The 25,349-nt window shown below is 40.2% G+C and overlaps 1 protein-coding gene across 1 annotated transcript in view; it reads left to right on the top strand.

Annotated features, from left to right (window-relative positions):
- Window positions 1-25,349, top strand: part of LOC126260960 (uncharacterized) — a 473,264-nt gene that overhangs the window by 359,805 nt on the left and 88,110 nt on the right. The window contains exons 23-24 of the mRNA XM_049958484.1: window positions 17,211-17,367; window positions 21,362-21,550. Of these exons, the coding sequence (XP_049814441.1) occupies window positions 17,211-17,367; window positions 21,362-21,550 (346 nt within the window). The remainder of the gene's footprint in view (window positions 1-17,210; window positions 17,368-21,361; window positions 21,551-25,349) is intronic.

The raw sequence follows: 25,349 nt of genomic DNA, 5'->3' as shown, positions 1-25,349 counted from the left end.
AAAAAATGTGCTATTAAGAAAACATAAAAGAAACTAAGTACATCTAATTGTTTGAAAGATTTGCCAACAACAAGCATCCCAGTTTTGAAGAATTGTTTATGTACATACTATGAGATCAACAGGTACACTTTCTATCACCCACAGAATGTCCAACACAAATGTGTACTTTCATCATGAAAGGTAAAGAAATGTTTTTGTTTATTCCTCCACTCATTCCTTTTTTAATTACTCTTAAGCTTCATACTTACAATGTTTACTTTCTTGTGTAAAATTACTCAGTTTCAACACATTATTATTATCTGCGCTGCCTGGAAAGGGTTTAGGGACATGTTGTTGATGAATTAGTTTAGAAATTATGAATGTCCATTAAACATAACAACAAACCAGATTATGCTTTGGGCTTTTCTATTAGGCTCTGGGAGGATAAATGGTCTCTGCAGATACACTATGTGATCAAAAGTATCCACACACCTTGCTGAAAATGACTTACAAGTTCGTGGCACCCTCCATCAGTAATGCTGGAATTCAATATGGTATTGGCCTTGATGACAACTTCCACTCTCGCAGCCATACATTCAGTTAGGTGCTGGAAGGTTTCTTGGGGAATGGCAGCCCATTATTCATGGAGTGCTACACTGAGGAGAGGTATCAATGTTGGTCAGTGAGGCCTGGCATGGATTCAGCGCTCCAAAACATCGAAAAGGTGTTCTACAGGATTCAGATTAGGACTCCGTGCAGGCCAGTCCATTACAGGGATGTTATTGTCATGTAACCAATCCGCCACAGGCCGTGCCTTATGAACATGTGCTCAATCATGTTGAAAGATGCAATCACCATCCCCGAATTGCCCTTCAACAGTTGGAAGCAAGAAGGCACTTAAAACATCAATGTAGGCCTGTGCAGGCTACACAAGCTGGAAGGTGACGTTCACCGGGAATTCGCCATACCCACACCCTGCCAATGGATCACCACATTGTGTACTTTGATTGGTCACTCCATACAATGTTTTTCTACTGTTCAATTATCCAATGTTTACACTTCTTACACCAAGCAAGGCATCGTTTGGCATTTACCAGCATGATGTGTGGCTTATGAGCAGCCAATTGACCATGAAATGCAAGTTTTCTCACCCTCCGCCTAGTAGTCATAACACTTGCAGTGGCTCTTGTTGCAGTTTGGAATTCCCGTGAGATGGTCTGGATAGATGTCTGCCTATTACACATTACGACCCTCTTCAATTGTCAGCGCTTGTACGATTTTGTGCTGTACATGTCCCTTCATGTTTCCATTTCACTATCACATCAGAAACAGTGAACCTAGGGATGTTTAGGAGTATGGAAATCTCGCCTACAGACATATGACACAAGTGACACCCAATCACCTGACCACGTTTGAAATCCGCGAGGTCCGCGGAGTGGTCCATTCTGCTCTCTCACGATGTCTAATGACTACTGAGGTCACTGATATGGATTACTTGGCAGTAGGTGGCAGCACAATGCACCTAATATGAAAAACATATGTTTTTGGGGGTGTCCGGACACTTTTGATCACATAGTGTGTAAAATGTTCAAAGATAAAAAAGTATTTGAAGTAAAAATATCAGAGCTGCAGTATATGGGCAAGGAAAGAATTGAGTTGAATTAATCATATAGAATAAAAGGTCATTGAAAATAAGGAGTCAGAAATATACTGCAAAGGGGAAAAGTTATTGCACAGTCACAGAAAACAGACTCACAGGGACTTGAAAACGTGAGTAAATTAATTTATAATGGAAATGGATAGTGAATTTACTGTCATGTGTACAGAAACCAAGCTACTCTCTTTTTAAGAGGGCTACTAGTGTATTATTTCTTTTTGCTAAAACAAAAACCATGTACGTCAGTGTCACATTTACATATATGACGAACAAACCATAGTTGCAACATAATAGATGAGTGAATTTGGCTCTGATGGTAATTTTGAATTAATTATATTTTTATTATATCTTGAAGAAATTTATTAAATTTAAATCATAGTGTAAAGACTATACGGCCTATTCAGTGACAATGTGATGCTGCAATTGACTAAGGGTAGACAGAAATCTTTAGTTGCGAAGGAAATTGTAATGCATACTTGCATACTGGGCCAACAGAAAAAAATCTATACTGCTGCTAGTGTCTCAGATTGCTGAGTTGTAAACTATGTCAGGAACTACTGTTTGATGACCTTTCTGTCCTCTGTTGTCACTTATCATAGTTTACATTTTTGCTATTCAGTATGTCTTCTATATCTGTGCTATGGTCTGCATACTCTTTTTTTCGGTTTCAGTCAACGTGTTACTCTCTCTTATGTTTTACTGACAAACATTAAGATGTCATGTAAATCAAAATAAAAAATTAATATCCATTGTTCTTAGAGGTATATATTTATGTATATTATGAAATAAACAGAAATGTTACTATGTTCAGGTAATTTACTCGACGAAACTGATGTGCTGGATTGGATGCTAGATCAAAAAAATGATGAAAGTATTGAGGACGTGAACCGTGACAAGTTGTTCAAGTACATTGAAACAAAGGAGTTCCTTGCAGTGATTTTTTGTAAGTTGTCTTAAATTTCTGATAGATTTTTGTTGCATATATAAATGGTGTGCACCTAATAGTGTGGCCTGTATCAGATGAGTTCATAATTTCTTCAATCATAGAAAACAATATGTGCAATGAACCACCTTACATAATTAGAAACTATAGAAAAAGTATTTTCAAGTGTACACACACACACACACACACACACACACACACACACACACACACACACACACACACAGAAAAGGGGGGAGAGAGAGAGAGAAAGAGAGAGAGAGAGAGAGAGAGAGCTATTGCTTGTTGTTGTTTATGTGCCTACATGTCCCTCCCTGTTCCTCAAACACTCTAAGACACTGTGAGTTGTTATATTTACACACTCCATTGTTTTTTATTTGCATAATTACTAAATGCTGGATGACAAAATCTTTATTTTTACCAATATTTAACAAAATTTGAAGAAAATATCAGCTATCTTGCATACAATAATTTATTGTCTATTAAGCAGAGTGATTTTGTGTTTATTCTGGAATTTTGGAAGTTCAGATACTGAGGACAACCCAATATCTCCAAGAGTTCTGCGCCATATGGAATTAATTGATGATGAAGCTGCTGAATATGGAATCAAAATAGTGAAGTGTAAAGACCGTTTGATGGCGAAGAAATATGGTTATCGAAACCCACCTGGTATAACATACTTCCGCAAGGGAAAGTATATAAACTATGATGGTAAGTTTTTTCTCCATCCAAGTCTTATGTCACTTCATACTTTAACTGATATTACCAAAGCTGGAGCATTGTGGCCTTCATAGTTTAAATAGGCAAGTCCTGCCCTCAAAATTACAAATATTTGATAAATAAAAATATTTGCAGTTAAATGAGCAAAACACAAAGTTAGTGATTATATAGTAAGCAAATTGGACAGGGACTATTTGGAGAGCACATACATTATTCTTTGTACTAGTGCACATCAACTCGCCATCAGTGGAGTACATGAGCAGCCACACCAGTGATATATTTGTGATGGTAAATGAATTGATAAACAACCCTTAAGTCCATACCAGTTTTATGGCTCTATGAACATTGAAATATTGCTGCTAAACCCGAGATACAACAAGCTGCCATTAGAAAATGAAACAAAGTGAATTATATTACACTAAAGTTTTAACTACTGAGAACATTTAATTGCCACCTAGACATAACTTACATCAGCCACACCAAAATGTTAGCTATACTGTAAATGAGTCATAAATGATAATTCTAAAGGTGAACATCAGAGCTCATTTTTTAACAGTGCTCTAACAACTGGAATGAATTACTTGAAACAACATCTGAAACCACTGAATGAGTTTTGAACCCTGATACAGTCCTGTGATTCTTTGATTTCTTTACTTTTATTTCAAAGGTATGTATATATTTCTGAGCCCAGTTCTAGGAATTTGAATGGACTATATACTAATGCGTGCAGAATACCTTCTTTTAATATAATCTCCACATTGAATGGACTATATAGTAATGTATACAGAATACCTTTCTTTAACGTAATCTCCACATCTTGAAGAAATGTATACTGGAGGTCAGTTGCAGAAGACTTTAGGTTAGGCTGAGGGATTATGGATGGTAGAATTTGAATGTATGGTGAAGAGCAAACTCCCAACTATGAATTCCAAACAGAGAAAATGCAACTGAAGAAGGAACCATGGTTATGAATACTATATTCCAGAAAATGCTTCACAACAGTGTATTATGCAAATTGCCCGCATAGACTCCCTGTCTGTAACTATTCGTACGTATTATTTATTATGCTAGTATGCACATTATCTGCTGTATAACATGAATTGTCTCTCAGTTCTGTTTCACTTTGCTGGGTTAGATCATGCCATTGATAGTACTAGAACATACAGTGGCAAAACTATCCTTACAAGAAGATTTTCAGTGGGAGTACCTATATAGATGTAAAGCAGATGGTATAAAAATGGGCTCAGAAAGTGCGTGTTTTGTCCGAATATCATACTGATTGAACAATCAGTGAAAAGTGTTTTTCAGCAATATGAGAAATATGTGTATAGAAACCAATAGCCTTGATAGAAAAGTTGATCAACACATTTTGAGGTGTTTTTCTTTTTGTGAGTTGATTTTAAGGGATTGGTTTATTGTGAGATGCCAAGTCTTTTCTCATTCCCTGTACTAACAGTTGCCTTCTTTACTGAATTTCCTGGTCGCCATCATGTTTTCTCTTGATGTTATGGTCCTGCTATGCAGTGCCATGCATTTGACCGCTAACTTCTTTTCCAATTGCGGAGGGGTGAAGGCTATAAGAAAGCTTCTCAATTTAAAAAACTCACTATGAAGTCACAAAACACAGTTTCCATAATTCTTCTATATTCAGATAAGTTCTCAAGCCACAACCACGGATAATTAACAAAACTTTCCAGACAACATGTTCATACATGATGCTTCAATGCTTGACTGATACCATAAGTTCATACTTAACTCAAGATACAATGGCATAGAATCTAATATAACAATATTGATTTTTCTTTAATGCTCGGTGATTGTCATTAGCCCCCTTTCTTCTTTGGAGTCCACAGCACACCCAAAGCATGACTGCAATGTGCAAGTGACCCCTCTCTGGCCAGTCCAAATTACACATGTGTCATCACTTTCTGCACATTTTCTGCATTTTTCTTCTTCATATCTGCACATAAATTCCACAAGCCCAGCCACAGTAGATGCTCTTTACACTACTACTAATTTAAGACATGTTTTTCACATGCATATCTTTCATCAATCAGTAAAAGGAAAGTGAGACATTTCTATGCTTTATAGTGACATTTACCACTGCAATGTCAGGCTGGAATAGTAATGTTTAGCAGGAGATAAATGTTTTGCTGTTTCTCAGAAATGTCAACAGCAATGAAGGCAACAAAATGTGTGACTTGATGAGAGCTTTTGTAACATATTTTATTCATCAGTCTATTGCTGTCCGCCCCTGGTAGCTGAGTGGTCAGCTCAACAGAATGTCAAACCTAAGGGCCCGGGTTCAATTCCCGGCTGGGTCAGAGATTTTCACTGCTCAGGGACTGGATGTCGTGTTGTCGTAATCATCATCATTTCACACCCATTGATGCACACATTGCCGAAGTGGCATCAAATCGAAAGACTTGCACCAAGCGAACAGTCTACCAGTTGGCAGTCTGCCGCCGGCAGTGCTGCGAGGCGGTCACGCGCCAGAGCGCTGCGGGCGAGGCGCGCACGGTGTGTTTGTGTTTACTTCGGCCGCTGTAAGTGCCGTTTTCCTTCTAGACCACCATGGCGCACAACTATCGGAAGAAGACATTACGTTTCAACTTTTGTTCCGACTTCGCCCGACCCAAGGCCCTGGAGGTAGAACGATTTATACGCGATGAAGTTAAAATACCACCAATGGATCTACTTGGTATCCACTTGTCCATAGTTAGCAGTACCATCTACGTCAAAATGATCAACGATGCGGCGTGCGACAACGTGCTTCAAGAGGCAAAACGTGGACTGCGCTTCTGTCATTCCGACGGCAACGTCGGACCCGTTACCGTCGATCACGCAGGTCTCGGCACACGGACGATAAGGATCTTCGAACTGCCGTTCGAACTACCTGCAGACGTCGTCATCGAGGCGCTCCGTCCCTACGGCAACGTTCTGGAACATGTTGCCGAATGATGGGTCCAATTTCAGACCTATCCAGTTTTAAACGGTGTTAGACAGGTCCGCATCGAGTTGCAGAAACACGTGCCTTCCTATCTACGTATCGGAGGCTGCCGTGCCATTATAATGTACGACGGCCAACCTCGGACCTGTTCCGGTTGCGGGAAAGAAGGTCACCTACGGTCTGAATGCGTTCAACGACGTGTCGCGCAGCTCCCGTTGTCGGAAGCGTCCGTCACACCCACGATGACCGCCCTACCGCTCACTTACGCAGCGGCTCTTGCCACGTCTACAGTTTCGTCCAGTCCGTCGCCCGGTCCTTCCGATCGGCACGTCCCACCGTCCCAGTCACCAACGGACGGTGCAGACGTCCCACCTGACAACCTTGCCGCCGAACAGGCTCCTGCACCGGACGCTGAGGAGACCAGTACATCTTCACAACACCTGTTTGACAATTTCATTGTACCCACCGACGCCTTCGAACCAGGTCGACGCTCCTCCTTGCCGTCGTCCGACACTGAGGAACACGTGCGCAAACAACGCTCGCCACGTAGGCGCAAACACCGTCGCCATTCACCCACGGGCTCTCAGAGCGTTGCCACCCGCGACGACGAAGACGACACCCAAGCAGCCGACATTTCCACGCAGAGGTCGGCGGACAACTTTCACGATGAACAAGACGTTCCGCAGGACGGGACCACTATGGAGGTCGCCACGCACAATGTAACGATCGGTGCGCCGGTTGAGACGCCTGTCTCCCCGCCGACAACTCCAGATCTCTCTCACCACGACGCAATTCCCATGGACATTGGACAGACCCACGGCACAGGAGCATGGGCCGATGACATTGAGGAAGGTACGCCCCCTCCTCCGGATGAGTTGCCTCCGCCGGACGAGGCTGCCTGTTAACATCAAAAGCGAGGCATTGCAGCTGATGGGACGGGACTTCCTGTCGGTGCCCTCCTCTTACTTCCCTTGGTGATGGTAGATGTGCGTCCACCACCACTGAAACAAACGTACCGGTTTGCCACACTGAACATCAACATGATCGGCACTGCACCCAAGCTGCAACTCCTATGTGACATGCTTCGGGCCTCTGACGTCGACGTCGCCCTTCTTCAGGAAGTACGCGTTGCCACACTACCACCAGTCTGCGGCTACGACTCATACACGTCCACATGTGATCCATCAGGGCGTGGAGTGGCTTTCTACATACGCGAAGGAATCCCACTCACGGACATGACAATCCTTCCCTGTGGAAGAGGCATCGCTGTTACCATCTTCGACACGCGCGTCATCAATATCTACGCTCCGTCTGGCTCCACGAACCGTCGGCAGCGGTCCACTTTCTTCGGACATGACGTGGCGCCCCTGTTTTCTGGACGCTATGATCGCCTTATCATGGGAGGCGATTTCAATTGTGTCCTCCATCCGCAGGACCAAGTGCCTGGTTATTCGCCATGCCCGGCGCTGCTCACCTTAATCAACGATTTTCATCTAGTGGACGTTTGGGAGAAAATTCATGGCAATACCCCCGGTTTTACCCATTATACAGCACATTCTGCGAGCAGACTGGACCGGTTTTATGTCTCTGCTCACCTCGGCAATGAAGTCGCCCAAGCTGAACGATGGCCCCTTGCATTTTCGGACCATTGCGCCGTCATTTGCTCCCTGGCTCTGCCACCTCAGTCAGTGTGGCGCAGCAGAGGTTACTGGAAGCTTAATACCTCCCTCCTTAATGATCCACACTGCCGACAATGTATTGCCACTACATGGACAGTACACATCCACGTTCCATTGGTGGCTCAAATGTGCCAAACCTGCGATCAGAAAGGCCTTCATACAATGTGGCAAGGAAGCAGCAGCATGTCGTCGAGACACCACAAATTTTCACTACGCTGTCCTCCGTGAGCTCGATGCGCTCCCTCCATCACCAGACACCCACAGGGAACGACAACGTACTAAAGCTCGTCTCCTCTCTCTTCAACGTGCACGACTGCATGGTGTCGTGGTGCGTTCCCGACGACAAGACCTCCTCCACGACGAAACCCCATCCACAATCCATGCCGCATCCGACCATAGTCGTCGACGTCCGCTTTTCGTCCCCAACATCACGACCTCCGATGGTGTTCACCACACAACACAGGCGGCAGTTGTGTCTGCCTTTGCTGAACATTATCGCCAATTTTATGATGATGAACCGATGGCGACGCCCATTCCTGATGATCTCCGTCCTTCCCCTGATCGGACCCTCACCGTAGCGGAGTCAACGTCCATGATGTCTGCAATCACCGCAGAAGAGGTGGTAGATGCGATCAACAAAGGGGCCAAGAACAAATCACCCGGACCAGATGGTCTCCCAGTGGAGTTTTACCGGGCGTTCACCACGTTAATGCTTCCTCGCTGGACGGAAATGATTCAGGAACTCTTTACTCCGTCCTTCCCAATTCCACCTGAATTCGTCACTGGCATTCTTCTACCTGTGCCTAAACCGAAGGGAGGGTCTCATGTCTCTGCCTATCGCCCCCTTACACTCTTGAATGCAGACTATAAAATCTATGCACGCCTCTTAGCAGCGCGCATACGCACCGTCTTACCTACGGTCCTTTCACCTGAGCAGACTGCACGTGGTTGTGGGGCCACCTTACAAACAGCCCTAGGAGAATGCCGTGACCTCATTGCACTGGCGTCGGTTTGTCGCCTTCGTGCAGCACTGGTATCCGTCGATTTCACGAGTGCCTTTGATCGCGTTCGACACCCATTCCTCCTCATGGTGGCGACACGTATGGGGTTCCCATTGCTTTTTGTCGATGCCATTCGCCGGTTACTACTTCCCGCGGTCTCGATGGTACAAGTCAATGGGAGGCTTGTAGGACCGATTCCTATACGCCGCTCTGTGCATCAAGGATGCCCTATGTCTACTTTACTATATGCCATTGCACTTGAGCCCCTCATCACTGGACTTACCTCTAGACTGCAGGGCCTCACTTTGCGTGACCACACCTTTCACTGTAGGGCTTATGCGGACGATCTCCTCTTTCTCACCTGCTCCTCCACGGAACTCAATGACGCCATCCAATGGATCCACCAGTATGGACGTCTTTCTGGTAGCATTCTTAATGTCCGTAAATCGACTATGATGCCCATTGGGCGCGGCCTCCCGGCTATGGTGCCAGCCCCACTCCCAGTCAGTGCCACCCTTCGTTACTTGGGTATCGAATTTACGAGCTCCACACACCGCACAGTGGCCCTGGCTTACCGGCGGCTTTTGCAGTCGATTCGGCACCATGTCCGCGGTCAAGTGCACCGTAACTTAAACCAACTCCAACGTGTGTCCTATGTCAACATCTATGTCGCCCCTAAACTGGTACACGTCGCCCAGATCCTCCCAATGCCGTTACTCCTTGGCCGCCGCATCCAATCAGCCTTTGGATATTTCGTGTCACCAGGGGCACTTTTCAAAGTCCGCTACAACACTCTAACACTGCCTCCTGCAAAAGGTGGCCTCGGACTCATCAACGTGTGGGCACGCTCTTCTGCACTCTTTGTCCACACTCTGTTGCGGCACTGGCAGGGGCCGGTCCCGTCCTTAACATGCAGTCTCTTAGATATCCTCCGACCAGCTTCTCTCGATCCACCAATCAATGTGGCACCTATTTCTCCATTATTGTACTACGTCGCCAATTGTTTCATGGAACTCAGCTAGGTTCGGGCCGATCTTCCAGTCACCCGTCCTCCCCGTACAAAAGATTATTATCGTTTGTTTATGCTGTCCAACCCTTGCGACCCCATGGTGCTACAGCATCCTGACATTAACTGGCGCACGGTTTGGGGGTGTGTGCATGCACCCATTTTAACGTCGTCTGTGTCTGCACTCTGGCATGTTTTAGTCTATGGAAAATTCCCGACTAATAGTCGGCTTTATCGCATAGGACTGGCCACCTCCCCACTCTGCCCTGACTGTCAGCTCGAAGACACCGACGAGCACCGTCTTACGTGCCCCCTGAAACAAAACGTATGGCTCCTCATCCAACGAATCGTGGGCTTTTACCTCCGTGCCCCGCCAACGACGGTAACCCCGGATTTCCTGCTGTTGCCCCAGACATTTCACTACCCTCTTGCTAAGCACCATACCCTAATCTGGTTTCGAGGACAAGCTTTAGAATATCTCTTTCAGAGTGGTCCACATACAGTCCTTGACTTCTGGTACAAAGTTGTGACCGCGCATAACACCCTCACCCGAAAACCATCTTACCGACACTCTTTTGCCGGTTATCTCCGCAGCGTCTTCCTTGACCCCCCTCAAAGTTGGGGTGTGCCATGCCTACCTGTCACATGATGCAACACCCTTATCCACGTTCTCATGCATCGACCAAAAACAAACACCAATTTTTTTTTTTTTTTTTTTTCAAAAAGGAAGAAGACAGAATATGTTATATTTTGTTGTATTTAATGTTTTTCTTTATATACCTAACAGTCATTTGTATATTTTTAAATGGTACCTTGAAGAACTCTTGCATGGTGAATATATATGTACTTTTAGTTTGTTCAATACAAATTTTTAAACAAAAACAAAAACAAAACAACAAGAAAAAAAAAAGGAAAACAGGATATGTTCTATTTTGTTGTATTTAATGTTCTTCTAATAATTTGTTTACCTAACACTCATTTGTATATGTTTAACTGGTACCTTGAAGAACTTTTGCTTTGTGTATATATATATATGTACTCTCCGTTTGTTCCATAATAAAGATTAAAAAAAAAAAAAAAGAAAAAGTGGTCAGCTCAACAGAATGTCAAACCTAAGGGCCCGGGTTCAATTCCCGGCTGGGTCAGAGATTTTCACTGCTCAGGGACTGGATGTCGTGTTGTCGTAATCATCATCATTTCACACCCATTGATGCACACATTGCCGAAATGGCATCAAATCGAAAGACTTGCACCAAGCGAACAGTCTACCCGACAGGAGGCTCTAGTCACATGACATTTACATTTCTTTTTAGTCTATTGCTGACTTATTCAACATTACCATAAGTTTTTCTGAACAGTGGGATCAGTGGAATGTGACCTGAATATTAGTGTGTACCAGTATGGGTAAAATATATATGGTAAGTGACCCCTCTGTGGACAAAATTATTCAGTAATAATGACAAGAATCATAAGTGCTATATTTGTGCTGCATAAGAAACTTAATAAACATATTTTGCTAAAAAATACATTTGAGTAATGTTTATGTAGTATATTTTGTAGTGTAGCATAAGGGATTTAAGGATACAAGTGAATTAAATGTTAGTTTATGATTCATTAATATATAGTTTTCTGGAATGTGGAAATACATAAAAATATGGTTCTTTTGATCTGTATAGTTCTTATTCTTTGTATGAGTCCATACAACAGTTTCCCTTTTTCTTAATGTAGTAGTAGTAGTAGAAGTAGCGTATAAATGAACATATACTTCCCACAGGCAGTTGATTGACTTTGCTCCAGTTCATCATTTTACATACAGTTCCCTTTTCAGACACAACTAGCCAATGTCCTGTATTTTCCTGGCTAACAACTTAACTTTGAATATTGCAGAAAATGTCTACAGTTGATTTCTTTTGAAAACTACTAGTTTGGAAACAGTTCTACTGTACAACTGCACAGATAAAGGCTAAAATCTTATCATGTTCAGAACTGCCTGATGCTGTACAGTTATTTGTTGACACATAATCATCATCATCAGTAGCACTAGAGGAAGTACGCAGGCAATGTCATCTTTGTCTTTGTCTACCAAATGAGTGAATATACTCTTCTCTCAATAAAATGCTGTAATATTGATTTTCTGTAAAATCAGCAGTTTTTTTTTTTTTTTGCAAATGACTAAGCCAACAATTTTTTTGAGTTTTAAGAAAATATGCTATAACATTTTGGAAATAATGTCTACCATAATAATTTGTTATACAACTGTATGAAAAGGATAGATAACTACTCACCAAATAAACGAGGCATTGAGTTGCAGGAAGGTACAATGAAAAAGACTGCTAAACATTTAAGCTTTCAGAGAAGAAACTTCTTGTTTAGAAATAAAAACACACACGCGTTCACACAAGAACAACTCACATACACACGCAAGGGACCCAGTGCCTGGAGGTAGTGGTCATGTGTAGGTGATTTGCGATTGTGTGACTGTATGTGTGTTTTCTGTTTCCAAAAAAGGACTTTTTTGTCCAAAACCTTAAATGTTTAGCAGTCTTTCCTTGTCTGTCTGTGACTCAATGCCTTCTCTACATACTGAGTAACAATCTATCCTTTTTATATTGTTGTTATGCAGTCCTAGACATATTATTGTTTAATTTGATAAACAAATATACATATTGCTGTTATTCTGTCGTGGACATATCATTGTTTAATTTGTTATACATATATACTTCATTGACACACAATCAACATGGATTTAGAAAACACCATTCTTGTGAAAAACAACTAGCTCTTTACACGCAGTAAGTGTTGAGTGCTATTGACAAGGGATTTCAAATTGATTCTGTATTTCTAGGTTTCCAGAAGGCTTTTGACACTGTACCACACATGTGGCTTGTAGTGAAATTGTGTGCTTGTGGAATATTGTCTCAGTTATGTGACTGGATTCATGATTTCCTGTCAGAGAGGTGACAGCTTGTGGTAATTGACGGAAAGTCATCAAGTAAAACAGAACTGATTTCTGGCATTCCCAAAGGTAGTGTTATAGGCCCTTTGCTGTTCCTTATCTATATAAATGATTTAGGAGACAATCTGAGCAGCCATCTTGGGTTGTATGCAGGTGATGCTGTCGTTTATCGACTAGTAAAGTCATCAGAAGATCAAAACAAATTTCAAAATGATTTAGAAAAGATATCTGTGTGGTGCAAAAATTGGCAGTTGACCCTAAATAACGAAAAGTGTGAGGTCATCCACATGAGTGGCAAAAGGAATTTATCAAACTTCGGTTACATGATAAATCAGTCAACGCTAAAGAATGTAAATTCAACTAAATACCTAGGTACAACAATTACAAACATTACAGTTGGAAAGAACACATAGAAAACGTTGTGGACAAGGCAAACCAAAGCTGCATTTTATTGGCAAAACATTTAGAAAATGTAACAGATCTACTAAAGAGACTGCCTACGTTATGATTGTCTGTCCTATTTTAGAATACTGCTGCATGGTGTGGGATCCTTACCAGATAGGATTGATGGAGTACATCAAGAAAGTTCAAAGAAGGCAGCACATTTTGTATTATCACAAAATAGGGTAGAGAGTGTCACTGAAGTGATACAGGATTTGGGATGAACAACATTTTAAAAAGTGTGTTTTCGTTGCTTTGGTATCTTCTCATGAAATTTCAATCACCAACTTTCTCCGAATATGAAAATATTTTATTAATGCCAACCTACATAGGAAGAAACAATCATCATAATAAAATAAAAGAAACCAGAGCTCGCACAGACAGATGTAGGTGTTCATTGTTTGTGTGCTCTTTTCAAGATTTGAACAATGGGGAATTATTGTGAAGGTGGCTCGATGAACTCTCTGCCAGGCACTTAAATGTGATTTGCAGAGTAACCATGTAGATGCAGATGTAGATACCAGACAATAATGTTTAAAAGTTCAAAATTTACATTTTTTAAGATGTGTAATAGTAAATATCTACAGATGCCACAAATGTTCCTGTGCTATACAGAACTTCCAAGATTCAACTTCTCAAGTGGTTCAGTAAAGTGTCACATAGTGACGTCACTTGGTGGAATTGTAATTTGAAGTGTTACAAATCTGTGAAGTATGACAATTGTGAGAAAATGCTTCTCACTATACAGCTACAACAATGTACTGAAGTGTTACAACTTCGTTGAGCTTGTCCATAGAGGGTTAAAGAGCTGCAGACATTGAAGACTCATAATACAGCAGGAGATGTGATCTCTTACTTCCTCCTCCTTATTATATGCTTGATGCCATGTTTCTTGTTGAAGCTACTTATTTTCACACAGGCTTTCTCTCTGCATTGGAATGACATTTAAACTACAAAATTTTATTTTGCTTTTTCTGATTTCTTTTACTGTGTGTTTTTGTCTCTCCAGATCAGCAGTCAGTGTGTCTGACTGCCATGGGATGGTTCAATACCTGATACCAGTGGTTGCAGTAATAATGAAGTTTGGCAGATAGAATATTCGTCTAAAAAAATTGTATATTAACGCTGCACTTCTGATGCTTAATTTTATTTTATGTTGGGCTGTATGCCAGGTGCTTCACCATCTTCCACACACCAATTTTCCATGCAGGGTGTGTGATGGAAGAAGAGGAGGCGAATCATGTCAACAATAGGCCATATACTGGGTGATCAAAAAGTCAGTATAAATTTGAAAACTGAATATATCACGGAATAATGTATATGTAGAGGTACAAATTGACACACATGCTTGGAATGACATGGGGTTTTATTAGAACCAAAAAAATGCAGAAGTTCAAAAAATGTCCGACAGATGGCGCTTGATCTGATCAGAATGGCAATAATTAGCATAACAAAGTAAGACAAAGCAAAGATGACGTTATTTACAGGAAATGCTCAATATGTCCACCATCATTCCTGAACAATAGCTGTAGTCGAGGAATAATGTTGTGAACAGCACTGTAAAGCATGTCCGGAGTTATGGTGAGGCATTGGCGTTGGATGTTGTCTTTCAGCATCCCTAGAGATGTCTGTCAATCACGATACACTTGCGACTTCAGGTAAGCCCAAAGCCAATAATAGCTGAGGTCTGGGGACCTGGGAGGCCAAGCATGACGAAAGTGGCGGCTGAGCACGCGATCATCACCAAACAACGTGCGCAAGAGATCTTTCACGCGTCTATCAGTTTGGGGTGGAGTGCCATCCTGCATAAACATTGTACATTCCAGCAGGTATTTATCAGACAGGCTGGGGATGATGTGATTCTGTAACATATCGGCGTACCTCTCACCCGTCACGGTAGCAGTTCTGCAGTCCAGCGCCATCTGTTGGACATTTTGTGAACTTCGTGTTTTTTTCTTTTCTTTTTTTTTCTTTTTTTTTCTTTTTTTGTTCTAATAAAACCCCATGTCATTCCAAGAATGTGTGTCAATTTTTACCGCTCTATCTACATTATTCCGTGGTTTATTAAGTTTTCAAATTTATATTGACTTTTTGATCACCCGGTATATTAGGTATGACTGCAGACTGGAAATTAACTGTTATCTTTTCTAACAGAACCATCCTAATACCTCAAAGTGGTTTAGGGATGCTAAGGAAAACTTAAAACTAGGCATCTCTTGCATATCCAATCTATTGCCAGAAATCAAACTCAAGACATAATATTCCAGACTTTGATACCTACAAGAACTGAGTATGCAAATAATATTTCCATGACTAAACAACAAATGTTTAGCAAAATGGTATAATTTTTGATCTCTCTCCATTGACTGCTGTTTTGTCTCTGTGGGAAACCCATATCTCATTCCTGATCACTGTTCTGGTCACTCTGCCTTCTCCTTCTTTACTTCTGCAACATAACAAAACAGTCTAGAAAGTGATTATGGCTTTTGAATTTAATAGCCACTTTCTGAAAATGGTGCTAATAGGTGAAGGATACATCTAAGATCATATCCAGGTACATGGGAGTAGGTTTACAGCATAAAGTGTGACTCCTGAACCTGGCCATAGGCTGTAGCTTGCCTTTCCATTACTGAAGTGGAACAAAGTTATTTCTATCTGGACTAGGTTGCAGATGATATTTCATGAAGTAGTCATCCATCTACTGAAGCACTTTAAACAGTGAGTCACCTCACTGAAATATTGTATTGTATGGTGAGGGTGATGTCGTCAACATAGATGAGTTTGTGAGATGCAATTTCTGGAAGGTAATGAATATGCAAGTAGAAGATAACTGGAGATGTTAATGAACTGTGTGGAAAACCATTGTTAAGTTTGTGGAAGTTTCAGTGGCATTTTTGTATGAATTTGGAAAGAATCTGTTATTGGGTATATTTTTTATCTGAGTGAATATTATGTGACATAGTATGGTGTCGATGAGTTTCAGAACACTTCCTCCCACCCTTCCCCCCGGCCCTCTTCAAATAGTGCAATAAGCAGCCCCAAGGTATCAAGAAATATGGAGACATTTTTTGTTTTCCTCCAAAATCAAATTTTTGAAAAGACAGTCAAGGCGAGTTTCTGATTACAGCAGTCTCTATTATACCTGAAGCCAGCTAGCTCACCTGGTCTAAGAAGTTCAATTTCAAGAGCTATTATGATTGGAATCAGTTTTACAGTTGCTTGTAAATTACATCTGACAGAGTTAAGGATCTGAAGCTGTACATAATTTTGGATCCTCACATGGTTTTGAGGTAGCAATAATTTTATATATCTTAAAAAAAGAGCCAACAAGACTGGTTGTAAAACATTTTTGAAGGAAGAAGCAAGTCAACATTTTGTTGATGGGTCACAGTTCCTTAAGGGTTCATGGTTTATGGTTTACGCAGTCAAGTGATGTAACTTGCCATTTCAAAGTATGAGCAAGACTCATTTAAAACCTCTTATTGATGAAATGGTCTTTTGTATTGTTCATTAGCTGGCTGTCTGATTTTCTCTATCTTAGTTTTGATTTAATTTGCTTAGTGAGAGTCTTATTCTCTGAAGCCCATGGTGAACATATGCTGTGACTGTTTCGTGCACCCCACACTAAAAGAAAATTAAGGTTACTTTCCAAAATGCTCACTTACGTCTCACTGACAGGTTAGAAAACATAAAGAAAGTCAGCTTCATTTCTAAATCTACTTGATGGCATAACATTTATAAAGGTGCACTTTGTAATACTCAGTTGTATAAAGTTAAGAAAACATGTATTTTTCTATTATTTGCATTTCACAACAACATTACAACATTTTTGAAGTTTAAATGAAGTGTAATCTGCAATATGTTATAATTTGTGTGCTTCTTTTACATTTTCAGGTGACATAGATGATGATGAAGAAGTACTGGACTGGCTAACTAATCCTGAAAATATGGAACTGACTGATCACATTGAAAGGGTTAACAGAAAGATGTTTCAGAAAATAAGGCAAACGTCTGACTATGTGGCAGTATTCTTTTGTGAGTAAGATCTCTCATTTCAGATAATGTGAGTGAAATTGTGGGACATTTCCATTCATTCTGCTATTTTGAAAATTTGCTTACCAAAACTCAGTATTTAAAGTTCCACAGTTTTAATTTGTTTGGGTAACAATGAATAAATTAACAAATATAGTTCAGAGGGTCACATTTTAAAGTACTGTATGTTTTGAAATTAATGCAGGCTTTAGTTGTAGCAGTACTGTCCAATTGTTCTGCTTAGTGTAAATCATCAGAAATTTGACTGTTACAGTATACCCTGTAACAGTTAAATCTCCACTGATTTGAGGTGAAGCACAGTATATGGATAGTATCATTACAACTGCAGCCAGTATTAGTTTCAAAACATGTAGGACTTTAAAATGTGCCATTTGGAATCATGTTTGTTTATTTATTCATTGTTTTAATTCAAAATAAAAACAATTTGGAATATTGTTAAAAGGGAAGCCAGGGCAAGCAATTTGATAAAATTGAAATTCAATCCACCTCTCCTACTGACATTAGGAAAGTAATAAATTCACTCAAAAGTAAAAGCTCACATGGAATTGATGGCATTTCTAACAGAGTACTAAAAGCTTGTTCCCAACAGAGAAGTAGGATTCTCAGCCACATATGTAGCAGCTCACTGAAACAGGGCATTTTTCCAGATAGACTGAAATATGCTATTGTTGAATCATTGCATAAAAAAAGGGAGTAGGTCTGATGCTAACAACTACTACTCCGTCTCACTTCAAACAGCCTTATCCAAAATTCTTGAACAAATAATGTGTTCAAGAGTAGCATCACATATTTGTAAAAATGAAGTACTAGCAAAATGCCAATTTGGTTTTGAGAAAGGCTTTTCAACAGAAAATACTATATGTGCTTCCACGGATCAAATATTAAATGCATTGAATAACCAAACATTACCCATGGGGATATTTTGTGTTCTCTCAAAGGCTTTTGATTGTGCAAATCATGATATTCTTCTAGATAAACTTAAGTATTTGGTATGAATGGGACAGTGCACAGATGGTTTAATTCATATGTAACTGGAAGAATGCAGAATGTTGAAATTAACAGTACAGATAGTCTGCAAAAATCAGCAGAGTCCTCGAACTGGGGAGGTATCAAGTACGGTGTCCTACAGGGTTCAGTCTTGGGTCCCCTATTGTTCTTAATATATATTAATGACTTGCCACTCTATATACATGCAGATGCAAAGCTATTTCTAGTTTCTGGTGATACAAGTATAGTAATCACACCCAACAAACAAGAATCAGCTGTGATAATTGAAAATAATATCTTTCAGAGAATTATTAGTGGTTCTTTGCAAATGGACTCTCACTAAATTTTGAGAGAACACTGTATATACAATTCTGTACAGTAAAGGGCATAACACCATTCATAAATATAGACTATGAACAAAAGTTTGTTGCTAAGGCAGAATATTCGAAATTTCTGGGTGTGTACATTGATGAGAAATTGAATTGTAAGAAACATATTGATGATCTGCTGAAACGGCTAGTTTCAGCTTCTTATGCTTGTAGGATTTTTGCAAATTTTGGTGATAAACATATCAGTAAATTAACCTACTGTGCCTATTTTCATTCACTGCTTTCATATGGCATCATATTTTGGGGTAATTCATCATTAAGAGAAAAAGTATTCATTGCTCAAAAGCATGTAATCAGAATAATAGCTGGAGCCCACCCAAGAAGACCTTGCAGACATTTATTTAAGGAGCTTGGGATATTCACAGTACCTTCACAATACATATATTCACTTGTGAAGTTTGTTATTAATAATCCATCCCAGTTCAAAAATAACAGTGAAGTGCATAGCTACAACACTACAAGAAAGGACGATCTTCACTATTCTGGGTTAAATATGACTTTTGCTGCCACAGAAATCTTTGGTCATTTGCCAAATAGCATTAAAAGTCCGACAGATAGCCAACCAACATTTAAAAACAAATTAAAGGAACTTCTGAATGATGACTCCTTCTACTCAATAGACGAATTTTTAGATATGCAGCAGTAACTGTAAAAAAAATTAATTATTTTGTGTAAAGAAAACTTATGTTAAAGTGACACATTCCACATAATTACAAAATGTCCTACTCATGATCTATGGAACAAGTATTAATGTATGCCTGTATTGTTACATGAACCAACAGCTGTCTCCATTAGCTGGGAAGTCTGGAAGTCCCAGTGTTTGGATATTCTGCTGGAAAAAACAACTCAACATGACAAATTTCACAAACACATTCATTGTGTGCATTGATGGATGACAGTCATGTTAGACAATGGACTATGTTGGTGAACAAAAGATAAATTAGTACTGATGACCAATAGTTTTGAGACTGAATGCTGAATTAGTGGAGGAATTGAGTTCAAAGAGTCCTCAGAAATAACTGTTAACTCTTTCAGATTTAGCTTCCAGTATCCAGATTCCTTACATTCCTTATAAATAACTTATGGCACTATTTAATGAAGTTAGTGTACAAAATATGTGCCATATAACTTCTGAGATTGTACAGCAGCAGGCCTATGTACTGGTGAAAGTATTAAACGCTTCCTCAAATAGTTTTCCAACATTTTGAAAATTAAAAAGATGTGATATCCAAACAGGATATTTTTAGAGATACATAAGATTGGATTTTTACAAAAAAAATTTCAACAACAGTCTTGGTAAAGAGAACTTACAGTACCTAGTGAATTTTCTGCAGTGTAATAAATAGCTGGTGCCAAAAATGAGATGTGCAGTTCAGAAGACAAAAATTTTCATATCAAACTTTTCAGTTGTGCATCTTCTGCATTGTGGGTACCACAGCTATAAATTTATTTAATGAATGGAGTTGTCATTTATTAAAAATTTTTCTTTGTTTCTCAATTAGTGTGTGGACTAAACTTCAATGTGACAACACAAAAACATGACATATGCGCACACAGTATGAGACTACTTGGAATGCCACTGACAGTTTGTATGCCCTGAACTCTTGGGAACAGTGTGCAGTTGTGTGAATTTGGCACATCTAATTTCAGTCATAGGAAAGCAGAATAGCGTAATGAATGTATTTGGAAATCATTATGCATGGTCAGATCATTACCAGATTAGAAGCTGATCACAGTCTATGTGGGATCATCTGGAAGTAGAGTAATGTCACAGCAGTGGTGAAAATTCTTAGAGTGAGGAAACCTTCCATGGCCATTAATTCCTCCAAATGTATCTAAAACCCTCCACTTTTCTAAAATATATTTTTACACCTTGGCTAATTTGCTAATATAGAAATAATTATTACAGCATTTTACCATGTTCAGGTCAGCTAATGTGTATATGTAAAATAACAGTTGCTATGAATGATTAGCGATATTACAAGCAGAAATGTGTATTGTCTTTATGCTGCAGAACCATTTTTCATACTCTGCATGTCATGCATAATCTTCCTTCACACAGATTATCGTTTTCATTTTTTCTTCTCTCTGTCTGTCTACAGACATAATTCTACTGTTTCATAATGAGATATTTTATGTGTGTTTGCAAGTTCAGAATACATGAATGTTTCACTTTTACTTTTCATCCATGTTTTTAGACTGTTGCTGGTTCATTCCTTGTATGTATCACTTTTTTATTTATCATTTTTTATTTTTTGAAATTATGCATGTGTGCTGTACTTGTATGGATGTATTCATTCACTTTTGTTAACAATGTATCATACATTTAGTCTTGGTGCCAATGGCAACAATCATAAACTGAACAGGTAATATATGGAAACTCTATGAATATCATTTGAACTTGAATTGTGATTACTCCATTTCAAAAACAGGATCATTAAGCTGAGAAATTATCTCAAATTTTCATGTGAAGTTAATTGTGTAGATGGTAAAATAGCAGTTATAAAAAAGTAACTGACATCATCAGAGTTCTACATGTTGATTACAATACTGTACCTGTAACATTTTGTGAAATTGTTTTACATCAAAGTTTTTTTCAGACAGTAATGACTGCAAGCAGTGTGACCGAGTTCTGGTAGAAATTGAACATATTGATGATGAGGCAGATGGAGCAGGTATAAATTTTGTGAAGATAGATGACAAGCAGATGGCAAAAGAATATGGTGTGTTTGCACTGCCTGGTGTAGTGTTCTTTAAGATGACATCAAAGGAACCTGTAATATATGCAGGTAAATTTCTGCCTGAGTGATGATAACTATAATACTTTGGCTGATATATGCTGCACAAAATATTATTTCAGCTCTTATGTAAACAAGCAGAATAATTTTGAACTTAGCTGCTGCCTGGATTAGCAATCAACACTGAGAGAAAAATAAATATTTTCTTGCTTTTTTGAAGATTACAACCACTATTATGTTAGTGACTTTTTTCCAAATATTGCATTATACTCAGGTGACAGAAGTCATGGGATAGTGATTCGCACATATACATCTAGCGGTAGTATATCTAAAAACAAAGATGATGTGACTTACCAAACGAAAGTGCTGGCAGGTTGATAGACACACAAACAAACACAAACATACACACAAAATTCAAGCTTTCACAACCAACGGTTGCTTCTTCAGGAAAGAGGGAAGGAGAGGGAAAGACGAAAGGATGTGGGTTTTAAGGGAGAGGGTAAGGAGTCATTCCAATCCCGGGAGTGGAAAGACTTACCTAAAATGACAGGTATACACACACACACACACACACACACACACACACACACACACACACACACATATCCATCCGCACATACACAGATACAAGCAGACATGTCTGCTTGTGTCTGTGTATGTGCAGATGGATATGTGTGTGTGTGTGTGTGCGAGTGTACACCTGTCCTTTTTTCCCCCTAAGGTAAGTCTTTAAGACTCCCAGGATTGGAATGACTCCTTACCCTCTCCCTTAAAACCCACATCCTTTCGTCTTTCCCTCTCCTTCCCACTTTCCTGATGAAGCAACCGTTGGTTGCGAAAGCTTGAATTTTGTGTGTATGTTTGTGTTTGTTTGTGTGTCTATCAACCTGCCAGCGCTTTCATTTGGTAAGTCACATCATCTTTGTTTTTAGATATATTTTTCCCACGTGGAATGTTTCCCTCTATTATATTTATAGTGGTAGTATCACATACATAAGGTATAAAAGGGCAGTGCATTGGCAGAGGTGTCATTTGTATTCGGGTGATTCATGTGAAAGGGTTTCCAATGTGATTAAGGCCACATAAATTAGCAGACTTTGAATGTGGAATGGTAGTTGGAGTTAGAAGCATGGGACATTTCAATTCAGAAATCATGAGGAAATTTCCACAGTGTCAAAAGTGTGCCAAGAACACCAAATTTCAGGTATTACCTCCCACCATGGACATGTTCAAAAAAGACACCACTCAGCACCTTGAAGGTTAATATGACCATTCTGTGCAGAGTACCCTTTGCCCAACCTCATACAGGACTTTGAGTGATGCAATGAGCAAAAAGAGGAAAAAAGACTGGGGGTGTTACTTTGCTATTGAGCAGCAAATTTGAATTTGGGTTGAGTAGGGAGGCATTCTTGGGTAGTCTATGCAATTGTGTGTAACCACTGTGTGAAGGCAAGAGACCTGTGTTCGAATCTTGTCCTTTGTACAAATTTTCATTTGTCACTAATGAATTATTTCATTGCCCAAATGTGGCAGAAATCACAATCTCTTTTCTGAAGAAATAAACAATTTGCAACAAATTTTGCCAACAGTACAAAGAAGATGTACAATTATAGTTTATAAGCATATGTAGAGTATAGTTGATTATCATTAATGGTCACTAATCACGGACGCTGTCTTTGGAAGTAGCTTTTGGTAGGTACTTCTTTCTGTTAGAATATACCTTGATTTTACCCATGTTGAGTCACAGAAAGAAACAACAAAATACTGCTAGAAAAATAAGCTTTTGGCCAAAAGGCCTTCGTCTGAATTAGATGACATACACACACACATTCATGCAAATGCAACTCAAACACTTGCCCGCGAAAGGCAAAGGTCCCGAGTTCGAGTCTCGGTCGGTCACACAATTTTAATCTGCCAGGAAGTTTCATATCAGCGCACACTCTGCTGCAGAGTGAAAATCTCATTCTGAACTCAAACACTGATTGTTGGGGCCAGACTGCAAGCAACAGCACATAATGGGAGAAGCAATCTGGGTGGACAGTAAGGAGGAGGTTGGGGTGGGATGGGGGGAGGGCAGAGGAAAACAAGAGAGATTAAAAAATTGTGGGTGCATTGGTGGAATAGAAGGGTGTGTAGTGCTGGAGTGGGAATAGGGAAGGGGATAGGTGGGCGAAGGTCAATGACTAACTAAGGTTGAGGCCTGGATGGTTACAGGAATGTAGGGTATATTGCAGGGAGAGTTTCCACCTGCTCACTTCAGAACACCTGGTGTTGGTAGGAAAGATCCAGATGACACAGGCTGTGAAAAAATCATTGACAATGAAGAATGTTGTGTTAGCAACTGGGTGGTCCAGCTGTTCCTTGGCCACACATTGTTGGTGGACATTCTTGTGAACAGACAGTTTATTGGTCTTTATGCCTACATAGAACACAACACTGTGGTTGAAGCTTGATTTGTAGATCATGTGACTGGTTTCACAGATAGCCAGAGGTAATTGAAACCCTGGTAGAGATTGTGATTCAGTTTCTCCAGTCCTGAGCGGTAACGAGTCATGAGGGAAATGCTCCTTTGTGGCTGGATGGGAGACTTTTGGAGGTGGTAGGTTACTGGAGAGAGAACGCACATGACATCTGTTTCCACACAAAATTGGGAGGGTAATTATCATCCGTGAAGTCCTTTGTGAGGCCCCTGGTATATTTTGAGAGGGATTGCTCATCGCTACAAATGCGATGGTCATGCATGGCTAGGCTCCTTTGTGGCCAGATGATGGGACCTTGGGAGGTATGGGTGACTGGAGAGAAAAGGCACATGAGGTCTATACAGGATTGAGAGAGTAATTACAGTGTGTGAAGTCCTCAGTGAGACCATGGTATATTTCAAGAGAGACTGCTTATCACTACATATGTGACAGCCATGCATGGCTAGGACTTCTTGGTATGGAACGAGTGATAGCTGTCAAAGTGGAAATATTGCTGTAGTTGGTAGGTTTGATATGGTCAGATGTACTTATGTAGCCATATTTGAAGTGGCAGTCAACATTGAGGAAGGTGGATTGTTGAGTTGAGGAGTACCAGGTGAAGTGATTGGGGAAGAAAGTGTTAAGGTTCTGGAGAAATGTGGGTAGGATGTCTTCACCCTCAATCCAGATCACAACGATGTCATCAATGAATATGAACCAGGTGAGGAGTTAGGGATTCTCTGTGATTAGAAAGGATTCTTCTAGGCAGCCCATGAATAGGTTGATATAGGATGGAGCCATACAAGTGCCCATTACTGCACCCCATTTGTTTGTAGTTGATGACTTCAAAGGAGAAGTAATTGTGGGTGAGGATATAGTTGGTCATGGTGACTAGGAAGGAAGTTGTTGGTTTGGAATCCATCGAGTGTTGGGAAAGGTAGTGTTCAATAGTGGTAAGGCCATGGGCATTAGGAATGTCAGTGTAAAGGGAGGTGGCATCAATAGTGACAAGCAGGGCACCATGTGATAAAGGAATAGGAAGTGTAGAGAGTCGTTGGAGGAAATGGTTGATATCTTTTATGAAGGCAATGGTCTGCAGGAGCAGAGATTGCCTCAGTGGTGGCACAGTAACAGTACAGGCACATTGAAAGTTGTAATTACTAAGCTACTGGACAGAAGTCCTTTGTCATGTGCATGTTTCTACGCCTGATGAAGAACTTTGTCCAATAGCTTAAAAATATCCAAGAGTCTACTTCCAATATACCTACCTGTCTGCTGACCTACGTCTCCTGCATATGGTGAGTAGTAATATTCATGTTGCTATAATAGCAAGAGGGATTTGTAATTACAATATTCCGATATTCAAATAATTTGTCGGAGAGGTAGTTAAT

Source organism: Schistocerca nitens, chromosome 5 (genome assembly GCF_023898315.1).
Source record: "Schistocerca nitens isolate TAMUIC-IGC-003100 chromosome 5, iqSchNite1.1, whole genome shotgun sequence".
In the NCBI taxonomy this organism is placed as follows: domain Eukaryota; kingdom Metazoa; phylum Arthropoda; class Insecta; order Orthoptera; family Acrididae; genus Schistocerca; species Schistocerca nitens.
This window is presented reverse-complemented; position numbering and strand designations above follow the sequence as displayed.